Source organism: Phytophthora ramorum (genome assembly GCF_020800215.1).
Source record: "Phytophthora ramorum isolate Pr-102 chromosome Unknown Phyram_PR-102_s0001, whole genome shotgun sequence".
Taxonomy (NCBI): Eukaryota; Oomycota; class Peronosporomycetes; order Peronosporales; family Peronosporaceae; genus Phytophthora; species Phytophthora ramorum.
Window position 1 is genome coordinate 3,976,238 of NW_027150647.1, and position 18,220 is coordinate 3,994,457.

The 18,220-nt window shown below is 55.5% G+C and overlaps 6 protein-coding genes across 7 annotated transcripts; 2 read left to right on the plus strand and 4 right to left on the minus strand.

The window, feature by feature from the left end:
* Window positions 1-123: 123 nt before the first annotated feature.
* On the minus strand, window positions 124-2,734 carry KRP23_973 (Pre-mRNA-processing factor 39; the record flags this gene model as incomplete). Its single annotated transcript, XM_067895111.1, has 6 exons — window positions 124-228; window positions 556-1,857; window positions 1,930-2,017; window positions 2,103-2,305; window positions 2,379-2,462; window positions 2,540-2,734. 6 exons carry the CDS (start codon window positions 2,732-2,734, stop codon window positions 124-126), a joined length of 1,977 nt encoding a protein of 658 aa, XP_067751540.1.
* Window positions 2,735-2,985: 251 nt separating this feature from the next.
* Window positions 2,986-3,696, minus strand: KRP23_974 (uncharacterized protein; the record flags this gene model as incomplete). The annotated part of the gene is made up of 2 exons (XM_067895122.1): window positions 2,986-3,457; window positions 3,533-3,696. 2 exons carry the CDS (start codon window positions 3,694-3,696, stop codon window positions 2,986-2,988), a joined length of 636 nt encoding a protein of 211 aa, XP_067751541.1.
* A 194-nt stretch (window positions 3,697-3,890) lies between these two features.
* On the plus strand, window positions 3,891-4,589 carry KRP23_975 (rRNA-processing protein utp23; the record flags this gene model as incomplete). The annotated part of the gene is made up of 1 exon (XM_067895133.1): window positions 3,891-4,589. One exon carries the CDS (start codon window positions 3,891-3,893, stop codon window positions 4,587-4,589), a length of 699 nt encoding a protein of 232 aa, XP_067751542.1.
* Window positions 4,590-4,680: 91 nt separating this feature from the next.
* Window positions 4,681-7,085, minus strand: KRP23_976 (the record flags this gene model as incomplete). 2 transcript variants are annotated; one of them, XM_067895146.1, is made up of 2 exons in its annotated part: window positions 4,681-6,944; window positions 7,010-7,085. In XM_067895146.1, the coding sequence occupies 2 exons, from the start codon at window positions 7,083-7,085 to the stop codon at window positions 4,681-4,683; spliced, it is 2,340 nt and encodes a 779-aa protein (XP_067751544.1). The 2 variants fall into 2 exon arrangements, with proteins under 2 accessions (XP_067751544.1, XP_067751543.1); XM_067895145.1 differs by lacking the exon at window positions 7,010-7,085 and having other exon boundaries at window positions 4,681-6,531; window positions 6,588-6,623.
* A 301-nt stretch (window positions 7,086-7,386) lies between these two features.
* KRP23_977 (uncharacterized protein) lies at window positions 7,387-9,013 on the plus strand (the record flags this gene model as incomplete). The annotated part of the gene is made up of 2 exons (XM_067895157.1): window positions 7,387-8,730; window positions 8,801-9,013. The coding sequence occupies 2 exons, from the start codon at window positions 7,387-7,389 to the stop codon at window positions 9,011-9,013; spliced, it is 1,557 nt and encodes a 518-aa protein (XP_067751545.1).
* Window positions 9,014-9,142: 129 nt separating this feature from the next.
* Window positions 9,143-11,865, minus strand: KRP23_978 (Copine-1; the record flags this gene model as incomplete). The annotated part of the gene is made up of 9 exons (XM_067895168.1): window positions 9,143-9,785; window positions 9,847-9,953; window positions 10,024-10,094; window positions 10,181-10,263; window positions 10,326-10,381; window positions 10,458-10,668; window positions 10,760-10,838; window positions 10,909-11,658; window positions 11,721-11,865. The coding sequence occupies 9 exons, from the start codon at window positions 11,863-11,865 to the stop codon at window positions 9,143-9,145; spliced, it is 2,145 nt and encodes a 714-aa protein (XP_067751546.1).
* Between the last annotated feature and the right edge of the window lie 6,355 nt (window positions 11,866-18,220).

The window sequence follows — 18,220 nt, forward strand, 5'->3', positions numbered from 1 at the left end:
GTTCTCGTCTTGCTTTACTACCTTCTACATGTACGCCGTGCGTGCGCGTAACTAGCCGACGCCCAAAGCGCATCCATACGGCAGTCCTTCACAAGCGCCTCTCACCAAATCTCGATCCGAAACTTACTGTTGGTAGTAGCTAGCGTATTGAGCTTGCGAGTAGCTCTGCTGGCCAGCAGTAACTGTAGCATCGGCTTGAGAGTAGGCCTGGGCTTGAGCTCCATATCCCTAACAACAGAGGTCACCACAACAGTTAGTCAAACCGATTATCGCCACATCCCCCTGAACAAAAGCTTTCTCTAAGGCAAAAAAATGCAAAGTAGCTCCTGTCAAACGACGTCCCTCTGCATCCTCATCTCATCGCAACACGTGCGCAGCAGCTACGAGCAGATTTATCCGGTCGAAAGAAGGACACGGGGTCAGTCGCTTCCTCACATAGCAGACTGACAAGCCCATGTAAGCTCCTTCTTCCGGAGCTCACTTTGTAGCCCCAGTCCGAATTCACAATTAAATAAACGAAAGCAAGCGGGGGAAATGAAAGAAGAGAGGAGTTACCTGGTAGCCTTGGTAGTAGGCTGCCGCTGCCGCTGCCGCCGATGTCGGCGTCGCCGCAGTTGCTGCCACTGCAGGTGTTGCCAGGACAGCCGACGTTTGAGGAGCTGCGTAACGGGGACGCTTCATTCCTGGGTCAACGCTGGAGCTGTATCCACCCATGTCGACGTCCCAGCCAGACTGGAAGGTTAGCACCTTAATCGTGCGGTTACGAGACTGAGCATTCTTGAGCTTCCAATCCATCTCCTTCTTGCGCAGTCCACGCACTTGAGCAACACTGCTGGCGTAGTTCTCCATGAACTCCACATACTGGAACCACAAATCGTTTTTCTCATCCATGGTGAGGTTGCAAGTGTCTTCAAGCGCAAGGTCATACACATGGCTGACGCGAGGCACAAGCTCTGCGTTATCTCCACACGCATTGGTCTCGAAGTGAATGTAATTGAGCCAGAGCAATGCCGATTCACTGTGCTTCTGCACTGCGTGCTCAAATACCGCTCGAGCTGATGTAACATCCCCAACGGTCTTGTGAAGAAACGTGGCATACGAGGCAGCCATGTAGCTGTACACTTCGGTCTCATTCTCGGTTGTTTCCATTCCACGTTCATACCACGTTTTAGCCGTCTCAACATCACCGCGTCTCCTTTCAAAGTTGCAATAGTGCAGGAACGCTTCCGCGAGTTTTGGCGCCACATCTGAGAGCACTTTCATGTACGTATCCTGGGCCCTTTGCAGTTTTTCGTGAGCCTCCAAGAAAACCGCGTACTCCAAGTAGATCGAGGCTCGGTACTTCAGGAAGATCGTCACCGCTCGCTGAAATACAGCATCTGCAGCTTCAAATCCACGCACCTTCTCGCTCCACGCAACGTAACGCAGCCACACCTCTTCGTAGTTCGCACATGAAATCAAGCAGCGCTCGTACAGAGTCTGACAGCGCGCATTGTCGCCTGCAGCTTCTTCAAAGTCCAAGTAACTGTGCCAGTTCTTCATCGCAGCTTCAGTTACTGGTGTCACATGGAAGTAGCTTCGGTCGATTCCAGCTTCAAAAGCCTGCCGGCGATAGATATCTTCCATTGTCTTGTTCTTCACGGCCTCTACTTCATTCACAATCTTGACACGAAGCAAACCTTCGTCCATAAGCTCCTCCCCATCACCTGCGAGAGACTTCTGCTCTTCAGGCGTCGCGAGCGCCTGCAGTTGCTGGGCTAGCACGAACTGGTTGTACTTCTCCCAGAATTCCTCGAGATTGCGAAGCGGCTGGAACATAATCCGCTTGAAAACTTGGTTCAGACGCGGCATGTCATTCTACTCAATATATACAATTATCACATTAGAACGCCAAACTTGTTCATACAGGCAGTCAGAGGCGTGACCTACGTTGACAGTCTCTAGTTGGATGTAGATCTCCCACAGAGGGCCAGCCAAAGGGTCGGATCCGCACGCCTCGGCTGCTCTCTCCAAGATCCTAAAGTAATCCAAAACAACAGCTTATTAGACCCACTGACAATCCTTTAATACGCTTCCACACAGCAGAAAATGCAAAGACGTACAGCCGAGTCTCGTCGACAGGACTGTGCAGCGTGTGGATGAGGAATTCACAGTACTTGATCCACATATCCACGCTGGATCTGACCGCCACTACGCCTCGCTCGTACACGTCACGGGCCTTCTGCGTAGCCTCTTCCAGTGTCGCTACGGTGCCCATGCCGTCCTCCGTCATCTTGCTTCCAAGTCCGTGTTCGTACTGGGCGTACTGCACGCACAAACTAATTGTTAGTATGTACATCATCATTGCAAATTCATTGCGAGCTATTGTAGCGTCGCACTTTGTTCCAGTAGCCAAAGCACAACGGAAACTCGGCCAGGAAGCGGTCGTATGTGGCTTCCACCGTCTCACGAGGCGTCCCAGCCTGCCACCACCGCAAAAAGCTATTCGTTAACAAATCCCCATACTAAATGCAACGAATAGCAACACTCGAGACCGTACCTCGCTCTGCACGAGCGTCAGGAGGCTCGTCCACGAGTTGAAGTCCAGCGGATTCTTGTTCACCGCGTCGTTGAGGCGCTCCAGCGGCGTCTTGACCGCGAGCACGATGGGCGTAGAGCCTGCACTAGCTGTAGCGTCGGCACTGGAGCCGTTTGCGGCGGCGTCGACGGACGGATGCGCAGAGGGGGTCTCCATGGGGCTGATAGTATCGAATATGACGCGGGTGGTGGGGGGTCACAAGCTAAAGTATCAGCTACTGGGAGCACCTGACATCCGTCCTATTATTGAGCTTTGAAAAGCCTATAAAAATGGATCGATCGACGGGGTGTTTTAATTCATGTACGGTACATATAGATGCTATCATTACAGCACAAGGCAACAAGCCATGGCACTGCCATGATGGCAGTCTTGATCAATGCTGTCAAGCCTCCGACATTGTTGGCATCTTACATCAGATGCGCCCAGCCCTTGCGGAATCCCAACTTCTTCCTTTCTCTATTCTCAATTTGCTCTCTTTGCTGGCGCTGTAGCTCGCGCACCAACTCTTGCTGCCGCACTTCAACTCTCCGCCGGAGCGTCTTCGAGTAGCGCTTAATCTCCACGCGCAAAGCGCCTTCGTTCATCTCTGCAACTGGTAGCACGGCCGATCCTCCAGCTTTCTGTAGTGCTTGGACTTCGGGTATAAGGTAGTCGCTCGTCTTGAGCTCTAGCGGCGGCATCCCGTGAGTCGGGAAGCGCTGGCATCGCCACGTTAGCATTAAATTCGCCGCTGTCGCATCCAACTCTCGCCTCTCCTTCTCCCGACAGCTCTTATGGCTTTCTATCCTCTCCAACGTGCACTTGTCCTGCGGGTAGGAGGCGGTTAAATACTGCGTGCCGTAGCTCGACAACGCCAGTGTGTCTTCTATCATGTGGTCGCTGCATCCACAACATTAATCATTAGCACAACATTTACATACCCATTATAGTACATTGACACACTGCTAACTGCACCTCGTGTGGGGCGAATCCGCAGTGGTGAGCGCCTCCGACAGCAAGTGCATGACGCCAAGCCGCAGTTGCCTTGGAAGCGCCGTGTACTCCTCCGCACGCAGCCACGGAGCGATCGACGCTCGATCCTCCGCCAATTTCTGTCTGGCCTCTTCGATATTACTCATTGTGCTCGCCGCCGAGCTCGACGCCAACTTGGCGTCGCCAAGACGCTCGTGGACGCCGCTTCAAGATAACGGTTATTTTCATCCAATCATATACCTTATTAATAATTTCAGCCAATCCAATTTACGTTGTCGCGTACTGTTGGCCGCCATTACTCTTGTTGCAGGCAGTGCGGAATCGACTGGCAAGGAGACGGATGCGGTACCTACGCGCCAAGGGCATCCGCAAGGCGCTGCGCCAGTTCCACTTCCTATGCGGCATCAAGCCTCCCTATAAAGTGCTGCTGGACGGCAACTTCATCGCCATGTGCATGCAGATGAAGGTGGACGTGCGGGAGCGCGTGCCCAAGTACCTGCAGGTGAAGCCGCACGAGTGCGAGTTCTTCGTGCCTCGCGCGGCGCTGGAGGAGCTGCAAATGTTGGGGGAGGCCACCAAGGAGGCCTACGACCTGGCCAAGACCTTCAAGGTCGCAGAGGCCTACGACCTGCAGCAGGAGGACGGAGACGAGGCGCCCGTGGACGTGTCCAAGTGCATCCAGAGCATCATCGGAGACAAGAACGACCGCAAATTCGTCGTGTGCACCCAGGAAGTGGAGCTCCGCAAGGCGCTGCGGCTGGTGCCTGGCGTGCCGCTTTTCTACTTGAACCGCTCCGTGCTGGTGTTCGAGGAGATCTCGCGCGCCACGGTCGCTATTGTGCGGCAGGAGGAGAAGGCCAACATGGTCAAGCTGGATGTCAACGAGAAGCGCAAGCTGGATCAGATGCAGGAGGGAGAGAACGGAGAAGCACAAGATGAACAGCAGCGGCTCGCAAAAAAGCGCGCAAAGGGACCCAACCCGTTATCCATGAAGAAAGCTTCCAAGAAAAAGGTTCGCGCCAAGAAGAAAAAGAACTAAACATTGTGTCTTGCTGTGCGGTGATGTGTACATGTCAGACGCATTGCTTGCTGCAATCTATATTATGGTATTCCTTTTTCGCGCTTGCAATTTAGAAGTCTTTGTCCCATTCGTATCCCTCTGGTTTGTATGCAGGAACTTCTTCGTCGTGGTCGTTGATTGCCTCGAATTTGGAGGCATCGAGTGGATCTGCGAGCTTGGGTCGGTACGGGGCGTTCACTTTCTTCAGCCGCATGGCGTCCCAGTCCAGCTTCGTGAACCATGCGTGTGAGCGGATGGTTCGTGCACCGCCGTGTGTCAGACCCAACCGTTTGGTGAGATCGCGCTCCAGCAACTTCAAGATGATATCGCGGCAGGACGAACTCACCCAACCCGGAAACTCGACCTTCTCCTTGACGATGTTGCGGCAAATCTGCATCTGATCGACCTGGTTGGAGCCTGCGAAGGGCGAGTGACCAACGACCATCTCGTAGATCAAAATACCCAGCGCCCAATAGTCCACACCGCGGTTGTGGCCTTTGCCTAGAACCAACTCGGGAGCGAGATACTCAGTCGTGCCGCACAGTGTGTACGTCCGGTCGTCTACAACCTTAGCAAAGCCGAAGTCTACGACCTTGAGGTAGCCCTGTGGGTCGATGAGCAAGTTTTCAGGCTTCAGGTCACGATACACAATGCAGCGATCGTGGAGATACTCGAGCGCCATGAGCACATGACTTGCGTAGAATCGCGCGTGGTCGTTCGGGAGACGGCCTGGAGACGATGGTGTGGAGTGCAAGTACGTGAACAGCTCTCCTCCCTGCACGAAATCGATGAGCAGGTATAGTCTGGTCGCGTCCTTGTATGTTGTGAACAGCTTGAGGAGGAATGGGTGGTTGCATTGAGCCATGATCATTTTCTCGTTGACCACATTCCTTTGCTGCTTGTAGGCGACGACAGAAGCTTTGTTGAGAACCTTCAGCGCGTATGCTGCACCCGTTGGTTTATGTCGCACCAGCTTCACGCGTCCAAACGTGCCAGCCCCTAGCGTACGTAGCACCTCGAGATCGTCCAGCTTGATCTGTCGCTGTTCCTGCATTTTCAAAGCAGCCATACGCTCTTCGGCTTCACGATTCAAAATTTCTTGGATAGGACCCAGGAGCTCCACAAACTTGCCTTGGTCAAGTGAAAGGCACTCCAAATTGCCGTTGGCGATGACGTCAGCTTGCCGCGGCTCACCGTGCAATAATGACATCTCGCCGAAGAAGTTACCTGTAGATAAAGTGGCCACTTGCCTCTTTTCCGTGGCCGACTCGCCATTCTCATCATCGCTTGTGATCGATTTCGAGACGACAGCGGAGCCGCTCTTGATGATGTAAAAGGCTGTGCCGTGGTCGCCTTCTTTGATCACATACTCTCCGTCGGCGAACGAAACTGGTTCCAGGGCCAGGAAGAGTTTCTCTTTCTCAGACGGCGATAAAACCTTAAGCATCGGGATCGATTGTAGCACGCGCATGCTCATGTTGTGATCGATCACCTCCCGAAGACTTCCAAGCTGGTCATCGAAGGCCTGCCGATCGAGGGCAATCAGAGTTACATCCGTCTCCGCTGTCACGTTCGCGGCGCGAGGCTCGTGCGTCATGAGCGCGCGTTCACCGAAGTAGTCGTTCTCAGTAAGCCGCACCGATTCCATGCGGTGGCTGTCGCCCACATCGGTGCAGATGACAGCACCGCTCTTGATGATGTACAAGACGTTACCCCGCTCACCCTTCTTGATGATCCGATCACCCTTAGCGAACTTGACAAATTGTGAAGCTTCGGCAAGCTGGCTAAGCTGGGTCTCAGTTAACGCGTGCAACAAGGATACTTTGCGCAGTGCATTTTTGCACTCCCCAATCTGCTCGGACTGGATGCGGGCCACTAACCGGCGGAACGTCACGCGGTCGAGTGTCCAAAGCCGACCAGACTGCGAGCAGGTCACACTCGCAGTGCGTGGGCAATTGTACACCAGTGCAAGCTCACCGAAAGTAGCTCCTCGTTGTACCGTGTTGACAACATTGCCGTGGACTGAAATGGAGAACAATCCGGTCTCGACGATGTAGAAGAAATCGCCAGTGTCGCCCTCTTTGATGACAACTTCACCGGCACAAGCCGTTTTTTCCGCCATGAAATCCACGATGGAATCGATGTCGCTGTGGCCGATTGTGTAAAAGAGGAAGTTGTTGAGCAGAGCTTGGCGAATGATACCTGTTGATTCTGCTGATTTCGCCACACTTTTGAGTTCCAGTGGCGTGTCGAATTGGACGCTTTCACCGAAGATGTCACCACGACGCATCGCATCTTTGCGCTTTTCACGCAGGAGGATACTCATCTTGCGCTCTGTAGGTCAGGGACACGGTTTAGACATTCTGAAGCGGTGTGAGAAATACAATGCAGAAACTCACCGACAGCATCGTCGCTCATGATGACAGGGTCAAATGTCTGCCCCACTTGGTTCGGTACCGAATTCATGCAGCCCATGTTGGATGCAGCTACCCGGAGTTACACGAGTGTCCTGTATTGTCGCTTTCCCGCAGTTTTCACGAAGTGAAGAGCTGGAAGGGCCAACAGCACCACTGGTGCAAAATAGTCTTACGGATCACTGCATCCTCCGATTCTGAGGCAAATGACCCAAGATATCCCGGTTTTCAGGCTCCTAAGAAAGAGAGGGTACATTTGTCTTGAGCATAGTGCCTCGCTTTGCTCGTTTGCAGAGAGCTATTTGAAGCTGTCCGAAGTGTGGCCGTTTTGAAACTAGGCGACTCGACTCACCCCATTGCCGATGAACTCAACTGATTTCCGCTCTACTGCATCGACCAAGGTCGATATGAACGACGACGAGCCAAAGTCGTCTCGCGTACGACTGGCAAGTTTTCCCCTTCTTGAAGACGACACCGACAACTTCATCTACGAAGATGACGGAGAGTCAAACGACGGAGACAGCACCTCCGAGTTGTGCCAGTACATTCAGCGACTTGAGAAAGAGAAGCACGAGCTGGAAAACGAGGCGCAGTTGCTGCGGAATCATGAAGCTAGTCAGCAGGTAAAACTACAAGCAACAGAGCGGCGCGTCGAGATGTTGGAGGCCTCTCTGAAAGATGCCTTGAGCGCCAGTGACACCTTCCGACAGGAGATGGATGTCGTGCTAGCTCTTCAGGCCAGTGAGCGCGAGCGGATGGCTTCGCTTGTTGCACTACTTGAGGAAGCCCAGAATCGTTACGAGGATGCTGAGCGAGCGCGTCAAAGTGCAATCTTCAAGCTCAGTTCTCTCCAAGCATCAAGGGCGAATGCTACCAGTCAGAGCCTGCTCCCACCAGTTCTCCAGAGCACCCCAAGTCCGCGAGGAAGTTCAAGATCCGACACTTTTCTTGATGATACGTTGGACTTCGGTGAACGCATCGAGAAGTACAAGCGTGACATTGAGCTGCTACGCCAGAAGCTTGAGCTAACGGAGGAGCAGGCAGCTGAGCGACAGAAAATGGCAGTGTCTTTGGCCCTTCATGAGGCACAACTTGACTACTCCAACGTCGTTGAGCATATGAAACTCGAGTGCGAACGTCGCCTGAACGAGTGGCGTCACGACGAAGCTGTGCGAGCGAAGGAAAGGGAGAGCGCGATGGACGAAGACCGCTATAGCATTCGGCTGGAAACGAAGCATGCACTGCAGCGTTCTCAAATCGACCAACGAGTTGCCTACCTCCAGGCACAGACCGAATTTACGACTGGAGCACGGGGCCAACGCGGACCAGCAGAGAGCGATTTTTCCATCGGGACTCTGGATGAAGTACTTGTGCGCATGCAGCTGGAACAGGTTCGCACTCGCCGCTTTGAAGCACTCAAGAAGGTACTCCTCATTCGCCACGCCAAGCTGAATCGATCTGCTAAAGAGCTCTTCTGTCGCTGGAAGATCCAAGTATCGAACACCAGAATCCTGCGCCTGAACGCCGTGCTGCACATGCATCGCATCGTATTGCACCTTGAGTCACGCAAAAAGCTGGCCTGCTTCAACACGTGGAGGTCGCAAGTTCGTCAGCTGCAAGCACATACCTTTCAAGCACAAGCGCTTTCGTGCTGGAACCGCATGATAGCTGTCGAACGAATTAGCCACGTTATCGACCAGACCACGGTTCGTAGCCTTCCGACTTTCCCTCTAGCTATTGCATGACTGGCTCCCTTGATAACACTTGTTGGTGCAGGTGAAGCGAACAGCATCGTACTTTCATCGGTGGCGCCAGCAAGCATGTGGATCACTGAAGATGGGTGGTGATACCTCACCAGGTAATGCAGGAGTTGATGAAGAGGCCATGCGATCTTTACAGCAGGAAATCAAAAAGTTGCATGATCAGCTGTCATCATCAAAGTCTGAGGCGTGGAGATACAAGAGACAACTGCTGAAGCAGTTCTTATAGCCAAAACCAAGAAGTGGTAAGCAATCAGTATTCTTTGAAACACGAAAGATTTCACCTGAAATTGAGGCCCCATCAAGTATGAGCAGCCTAGCTCAGCTTCGATCGTCGTCAAATGCAATGGCAGCTTGATCACCCACGGTAATCCTGCTGCGGTGGGCCTTGCTGAGCTGGGTAACCTTGTTGGGCCGGATAACCTTGTTGGGCCGGATAACCTTGCTGCGGTGGGTAGCCTTGCTGCGGTGGGTAACCTTGTTGGGCCGGATAACCTTGCTGCGGTGGGTAGCCTTGCTGAGCTGGGTAACCTTGTTGGGCCGGATAACCTTGTTGGGCCGGATAACCTTGCTGCGGTAGGTGGCCTTGCTGTGGTAGGTGGCCTTGCTGTGGGTAGCCCTGTTGGGGTGAGTAGCTTTGCTGAGGCGCGTAGCCTTGCTGAGCCGGATAGCCTTGCTGAGCCGGGTTGCCCTGTTGAGGCGGATAGCCCTGCTGCGCGTATTGCCCTTGGGCGCTTGGTTGCTGCTGAACTAGAGCAGGAGACTGCATCTGTGCTGGTGGGGAGACCACCGCAGGAGCGGGCTGCGAAACTGAGGTCGGGGCACTTGGCTCGGACCCCGTTGGCTCGACAAATAGGTTGTACGTAGGTGGCAGCGCTGGGTTAGGCGCAATGCCCCGCACTTTCATGTACTGGCACAGTTGGTACGGGATCTCGGCCAGAGTCTCTCGTGCCAAAGCATCTGGATACCCCACGAACCGGTTGTACGGCACAAATTGAACACTGCAGAAAACCGCATTAGTGCTCAAGACCTCGAGCGGCGCATGGTAAATTACGAACGTACATATCACGTGCAGACACGCGTCCATTGCTCGCGCGCAGCTTTCCTCCGTCTCCGTCGAGGGCGACCATGGACGAGAAGTCGGCGGGGCCCACACCAATGATCACAATCTGCAAGTTGCATACATCGTGAAATTAGCAGAGCAACATCATCGAGAGGCTGTCGTCAGCAAAAACGTACCGAAAGCGGCGTAGTGTGGGAGGCTTCGACTAGCGCGTCAATGGTTCCTTGCATATCCATGATTGCTCCATCTTCATGTGCACAACAAATCAAGCGTCAGTCTACACACAACACCTACGGCATCAACAACATGTAAACCTAAAGCGCATCCACGCACCTGTGATAATGAGCAACACGAAATATTTCTGCTTGCGGGGGTCGCTCAGTTGGGCAGCAATTCTCATGGACTGGTTGATGAGGCTGTCGTTACGACACAATAACACAGTTAGCTTGTAAAACAAGTGCTCATGCTGATCGCTTACGGAGTAAAGAAGGTTGGGCCGTGAAGGCGGATGTGCCCAAGAGACGACGTGTAGAGCTAACATAATTACATCGACGATGTTAGATTTAGTGACACTGTTCACGACGCGCCCACGAAGTATCAAGCGAGATACCTGAATCACACCCTGAGAACCCGCAACTTCCGGGTTCGACGGGTTCAAGTTCAACGGGAAGCAGTGATCCACATCGTACACTCCAGGTGGGATCCCCCCGAACCCGTAGACCGGGAACAGCTTGTCCGCATCGTACTCCTGCAAAATGGACACAGTTGCCGAAATGGCGTGCTGGTATTGGTTAGGCCCACGAGGGTCGATGAAGTGAAGGCTGTTCAGGGATATATTCCAAGAACCAAAGAGTTAGGTTACAAATTCGATGCTCACACCAGTAAAACCATCTAACCGGAGTTGCACAGTACCTGCGCGGGTCATTTGGGGGTCCATTAGACGCTGTGTAGTCGATGCCAATAATCAAATTCATTTCCAGACCACCCCGAACTGGCACACCAACAGAAACGAGCACAACCGTCAGGAGAAACCAAGGAGATGTTTTGGAGCAAGTACTCACGATAGTCAATGAAGGTGTGCTCTCGGTAGATCTCTGCCTCCGCAATCACAAGCAATCCGGCGTTCGTGTACTTCTTGCCCTTCTTCTTCTGCAGCGTTTCATTGTGCAGGACAAAGTTGGTGCCTCGCTTCCCCTGGATCTCCTCGAGCGTGGTTTGCACTTGTCCAATCAGCTCCGACTTGCCGCCTCTGTCTTCATCAAACACCTGCAAATGAAGTGGACGGCGGTGGTCGCCATTGCACAGCTGCTGCAGGGGCAGCTCGAAGCGCCTCCAGTTCGGGTTGAGGTTGTTGTCGATGGTCTCCGTCCTGTGCACTTGCGTCCAGGACGCGCCGTCCTCCCTCAGCCGACTGATGGTCAGGAACGGGTCGCTCTTGCTGAACATGCCGTCTATATTGGCCAGTCCCGCGGCGGAGAAGCGGAGACGCGCCGCCTCACTGGACGCCTTGGTCTCCTCGGCCTTCACCAGCAACGAGCCCTGGTGCTTGGATGAGCTTTTGCCTCGAGTGAGCAGATAGGACCCACTCTGCCCTGGAGCCCCCATGAGCTGCCCCAGAGTGAACTCTGCCCCGCCGATAAAGTCCTGGTCCTTGAGGTTGTCGGGAGACGAGGTGTCCTGGTCGTAAACTTCCACCTTGAGTTGCTGCACGGCCTCGAAGTGGAACTCAACGAGGAAGAGCTTGGCCCAGCACGGGTTCAGGTCGTCCTTCTTGGCCTCCGTCTTGCCCAGTTTCGTCCATCCAGCACCGTCTAGAGAAGGGGAAATGATGTTAGGATGGAGAATGGAGAGATCCGAGGCTAGTGACACTTACTTTTCACGTAGAGAACGGCGAACGGGTCGGATTTCGAGATGATATCGCGGTCTTTGAGGCTCTTAGCACTCAGCGACAGCTCCACAGACGAAGTCGGGGGCCGTACGGCGAGAGAGCCGATAGGAGGCGGGGCGGCGGCGAACATGCTGCAGGCGCTCTTGAAGGTGATTTTAATCAAAGGATTTCTGGAAAATCCAGGTGGACATACTGGTATATGTTACCCTGTCATGCATTTTCAGCTAATGAGAGTGCCGGATAGTGAGCATTAATTACCTACGGGATGGGTTAACATCTCGTCCCATAGTTAACTAAGGTCACTACTAGTATAATATTGCTTCGCCACCGGTGAGTTGCGGCAGCGGCTGCGTGACTCGACTTGGCCTGCATTTACCCTGACAGCACCGACCCACCCGTCCGCTGAGCTCGTGTGCGTCTGGATAAATGAGGCACGCCGCCCGTTGCCCGCCGAGCTGGAGCTGTGACGAAGGCTCCACCTCATGGCCTTTGGCCGAACCATCTCGAGATCGAGGATGAAGAAGCGTTTGCACACCGCCGCCGGGTGCACTTTGGGCTTCCTAACGCGCGTGGGTAGACCAGACCCTTTGCATGTCCGATGCGAGGCTGTATCGGAGCTGTATCGCTGAAGACAACAGCAGTGAATGCGTCCGTCACTGACACGTTGTTCTTACGGCATCCTTGCAACCAGGACGCGCACGCACAGGCAGACGCAGGCAGGTCACCTCACCTGACTCAGGTGTGGACGCCCGAAGACGTATTGAACCGAGGCCGCAAATTTCGTCACGTGCGCAATTTTGTTTTGTAGCCAATATTGCGACTGCAAAAATATTTGACTCGTCCGACCACCTTTTTAGCGGACGTCGACACAGATCCGACTTAGAGGCATACTGTAGACAAGTGCACCGTGTGATAATGACTGCATCGCAATAGTGTCAGTCGCAGCAGAGGAATTCTAGCCTGGAAATTGACACGTCGAATCGACAGTTTGGCGCCGCTGGCGGCTTCCGCGTCCTTGGCGCCCAAGACGTATCGACTCTCAATTATCGGTTGCGTCTTGGCGTACAACGGTCACCTTGATGAACGCTATTTGTCTTATAGTGGTAGAGGCTCAAAGCAAGAGCTGCCTCCCCTACTTGCATATCGTGCGACCAAGAGGTTACAATGAACGTCCCAAGTGCTGGCCGAAGAGAGTCGATGCCTCATAAGTGGATCAGATCTAACGTTACTCTTCATTCACTCGACTCTGCCGCTTGGCTTTGGAGAGGCCGCTGATCACTAAGGAATTTCGGGTGCTCCTGCTCAGCCACACAAGCACATAATGTTCAACGCAACGGCATCCGCCAGCGTTTCATATAAGCTCGGTCGACAGCCGACTGTTCTGCACCAAATATTGACGGCGTGTGGTAGGCGCCTACCTCGACCGAATGGGAGCTGCACCAAACAAGAGGCTGACGACTGCCCACGCGCTGCAACGTACACGGTTTTGGTGAACAGGAGTCCAAATCTACAACATACGGCATTATTTTCACTGTACACTTTATCCTGGTTCACATTGTACGCGCTCAGCGCGGTGGGGCCTCTAGTACACATGGGCCCTCATCTCGCTGAAGCATTTCGGGGAAAGTAATTACTGTCTGCTTCAGCTCGTTGCGCGCGTGCGTTTGAAGTGAACGGCACGACGCAGCGCGCACAACGAGCGCAGTTAGCAGATTGGTTGGGGACGCTGGTCCATCGATAGATATAAACACGAATGAGCTCGGGCCGCGTCGTCGCCAATCGCGGAGGGTCATCAGAGGCGAAGAATCATGCACGGCTGGGCGGGGGCCGTCTCGTTGTCGTCGGGTGACACGGTGGCTGCTGAGGCATTGGCGCTGTCGACATTTTTGCTGTTCTCGCCAGCTTCCACGTTGCTATCGGTAGTCCTGCTGTTGCTGCTGTTTTTGCCCCGGGTTGACGTTGGTCCGGCGTCGACCGGAGACTTGCGCATCCCCGGAAACACTGCAGCCGACTGCGGGTGAGGCGAGAGGGACGAAGACGACCCCGAGGACGACAGCGATCCGCTGCTTCCGCTCACGACGGATGGCACGTTGGTCTTGCCAATACTGGCAGGAGTAGGAGCTTCAGCAGTCATTCCGTCCTTGCCATCACCCTCGCGCAGTTGATACAGCACATTACTCGACACACTTGGCCAGTCGATGATCAAGTGGCGAACCGATTGCTCCACGCGAGACTGGAACCTGCGCACGAGTGCAATCGCGATCTCTTCCGGCAACTCCGAGCGGTGCTTGAGCGCCGTTCGCTTGAGCAGGTCCACCAGCTCCGTGAACGTCAGCAAGACGCCCATTTCCGCACGCGCGTGAATCACACGGACAACTCCGGCCTCATCTTCGAACGGGATGTAGTTGGGTTCGCACGGGACGTTGAGTTTGTGCTGCTGGCGCTTCTTCAGGCGGCGATGCAGTGCCGCGAAGTGCACTCCGTGGGCCTTGGCGGCGTTGCGGAGACTCATGCCGTGGATGGCGACGTCCTCCATGGCCGCCTCCCACACCTTGGCCGGCACCAGGTTGCTCTGTCGGTAGTTGCGGTCGCTGGCATTGCCGCTGTCCGAATGGACGGTCTTGCTGTTGCTGCTTCCGGCACTGGGACTTCGACGGAAGTTGTTCTCGTCCCTCGACTGGCGCTGGGGCTGGTAGAAGCGCACACGCTGCTGCGGTACCGAGCTGCCTGCACTCTCTGTCCCATCGACCTCCTTCCAGCTATACGAGGCATGGCGTTGTATTGGACTGCGTTGCAGTGGCGATGGTGGAGGCGGGGCGGCTGGCTGACGGTAGTTGCGGTTCTCGATCCAGCGCACCTGGTCTCCGCGGCGCTGCGCCTCGATCTCAAACTGCTGCTGCTCGAACTCGTAGCTTCGGTTGTAGCGCTCCTGTTGCAGTTGCTGGGACGACAGGCCGTTCTTCAAGTTGTTGTTGTTGTTGCTGCTGCTGCTGGTTCTGCCCCGGGATCGGACCACATCGTCCACGTCAACGAAGTCGTTCTCGCGCTTGAACATGGTGAGCCACCCGGCGGACGGAAAGTTCGAAGGTAGTGCGCGGCGTCCGTTGTGGCCCACGATCGATCGCACCACGTCGGCGATGTCGGCGTCCGCGTAGCCCTCGAGTCGATTGTAGCGTCCGTCGGTCGTCTCGTAGTCGTTGTACTGCTGCTGCTGCATGAACTGCTCCTGGAGCACGACCACGATCTCGTCGTTGAGCTCGGGCGTGAGCTCGCACATGGGCGGCGACGGCATGACGGCGGCAGCTACGCCCGGCAGCGGTGCGTTGCTGCTGCTGCCTTTGTTGTTGGGGCTACCGTGGCCCAGCGCCAGCGGGTTCAGGCGTGGGAACACGTAGCGGTCGTTGCCGGTGCTGGGGACGGGGGTCGTGAAGTGGCTGTTGTCGCTGTTGGTCGGGGACGCCGCGCTGGGCAGCGAACCGGGCAGTGATCGGGTCGACGCCGGGCGGCGCAGCTGTTGCAGCGTGTGCTGGCGCACGAGGCGATGCAGCGCGGCCTGCTGCAGCCCGAAGGCCTGTGCGGACTGGCGAAGCGTGAGGCGGCGCTCGACGACGGCGTGGACAGCCTGCGCTCGCTCGCGGTCGCTCAGGGGGCTGACAATCTTGGCTACCGTCCTTGGATGTCTTGCTGTGAATTTGTATACTTGTGTGGGCAGTTTCGTTCTGATCGCGTTCTGTAGCGTTCGTGACTCCTTAATGCTCGAAGGAAGGGCGAGAGCCGTGCGAATTGCTGTGCAAAGATACCATTGGAACTTTACCAGCAAATGATAAAAAAATTGCTTGTATGCCCGGGGAAGTGGCGCGGTTCATGCAGGCGAAGAATGTCTGACCCGCGTTGACGATCAGCGAGTGGGCGTGCAGCACGGTGCTGCAGTGAGCCAAACGGCAGAGTCGAGTGAATGAAGAGTAACGTTAGATCTGATCCACTTATGAGGCATCGACTCTCTTCGGCCAGCACTTGGGACGTTCATTGTAACCTCTTGGTCGCACGATATGCAAGTAGGGGAGGCAGCTCTTGCTTTGAGCCTCTACCACTATAAGACAAATAGCGTTCATCAAGGTGACCGTTGTACGCCAAGACGCAACCGATAATTGAGAGTCGATACGTCTTGGGCGCCAAGGACGCGGAAGCCGCCAGCGGCGCCAAACTGTCGATTCGACGTGTCAATTTCCAGGCTAGAATTCCTCTGCTGCGACTGACACTATTGCGATGCAGTCATTATCACACGGTGCACTTGTCTACAGTATGCCTCTAAGTCGGATCTGTGTCGACGTCCGCTAAAAAGGTGGTCGGACGAGTCAAATATTTTTGCAGTCGCAATATTGGCTACAAAACAAAATTGCGCACGTGACGAAATTTGCGGCCTCGGTTCAATACGTCTTCGGGCGTCCACACCTGAGTCAGGTGAGGTGACCTGCCTGCGTCTGCCTGTGCGTGCGCGTCCTGGTTGCAAGGATGCCGTAAGAACAACGTGTCAGTGACGGACGCATTCACTGCTGTTGTCTTCAGCGATACAGCTCCGATACAGCCTCGCATCGGACATGCAAAGGGTCTGGTCTACCCACGCGCGTTAGGAAGCCCAAAGTGCACCCGGCGGCGGTGTGCAAACGCTTCTTCATCCTCGATCTCGAGATGGTTCGGCCAAAGGTCATGAGGTGGAGCCTTCGTCACAGCTCCAGCTCGGCGGGCAACGGGCGGCGTGCCTCATTTATCCAGACGCACACGAGCTCAGCGGACGGGTGGGTCGGTGCTGTCAGGGTAAATGCAGGCCATGTCGAGCCACGCAGCGTGTCGGGGGTGAAGCATAAAGTTCCGCTGCCATCCGCTGCTAGCCGCGATAGTAAAACGACTGGAAACGTGCCGCACAGCACAGCCGACACAATGCCTTAGTACTTCCGTTCAGCCGCACGCTGCCTTTAACAGCGATCGCACCAATGCCAGCGACGCGGAAACTCTCGTGCAGCCGAACCCAGCAAGGCAAGTTCAAGCGCCCCTTCAGATCGTGTTTTTGAATAGACATGCGTCCTGGGACCCTACCGTACCGTATCGCGCCCGTTCTGTTGCTTCTTCTGTGTTCTTTTGTAAGAAAAGCTACGTCCTCAAACAAAAGTCGACGTCCATTGCCTTCATCCACTCTTCAACTCGCCGGCAAGCACACAAGCACCTTCCACAAGAAGTCCGCACTGCCACTGCCCCCGACCATCCGCTCCGCGCAACGAAACGCGCAACCGCCCGAACAAGTCGAGAAAACGACATTCACATCAATGAGCAACCCTAGCATGCGCCGCGACTGGAGACCGGCCAGCCCCGTGAGCGACCGCGTGTGGGCGCAGGCCGTCCACGCCGTCGTCGAGCGCCGCCTCACGCTTCGCCAGTCCGCACAGGCCTTCGGGCTGCAGCAGGCCGCGCTGCATCGCCTCGTGCGCCAGCACACGCTGCAACAGCTGCGCCGCCCGGCGTCGACCCGATCACTGCCCGGTTCGCTGCCCAGCGCGGCGTCCCCGACCAACAGCGACAACAGCCACTTCACGACCCCCGTCCCCAGCACCGGCAACGACCGCTACGTGTTCCCACGCCTGAACCCGCTGGCGCTGGGCCACGGTAGCCCCAACAACAAAGGCAGCAGCAGCAACGCACCGCTGCCGGGCGTAGCTGCCGCCGTCATGCCGTCGCCGCCCATGTGCGAGCTCACGCCCGAGCTCAACGACGAGATCGTGGTCGTGCTCCAGGAGCAGTTCATGCAGCAGCAGCAGTACAACGACTACGAGACGACCGACGGACGCTACAATCGACTCGAGGGCTACGCGGACGCCGACATCGCCGACGTGGTGCGATCGATCGTGGGCCACAACGGACGCCGCGCACTACCTTCGAACTTTCCGTCCGCCGGGTGGCTCACCATGTTCAAGCGCGAGAACGACTTCGTTGACGTGGACGATGTGGTCCGATCCCGGGGCAGAACCAGCAGCAGCAGCAACAACAACAACAACTTGAAGAACGGCCTGTCGTCCCAGCAACTGCAACAGGAGCGCTACAACCGAAGCTACGAGTTCGAGCAGCAGCAGTTTGAGATCGAGGCGCAGCGCCGCGGAGACCAGGTGCGCTGGATCGAGAACCGCAACTACCGTCAGCCAGCCGCCCCGCCTCCACCATCGCCACTGCAACGCAGTCCAATACAACGCCATGCCTCGTATAGCTGGAAGGAGGTCGATGGGACAGAGAGTGCAGGCAGCTCGGTACCGCAGCAGCGTGTGCGCTTCTACCAGCCCCAGCGCCAGTCGAGGGACGAGAACAACTTCCGTCGAAGTCCCAGCGCCGGAAGCAGCAACAGCAAGACCGTCCATTCGGACAGCGGCAATGCCAGCGACCGCAACTACCGACAGAGCAACCTGGTGCCGGCCAAGGTGTGGGAGGCGGCCATGGAGGAC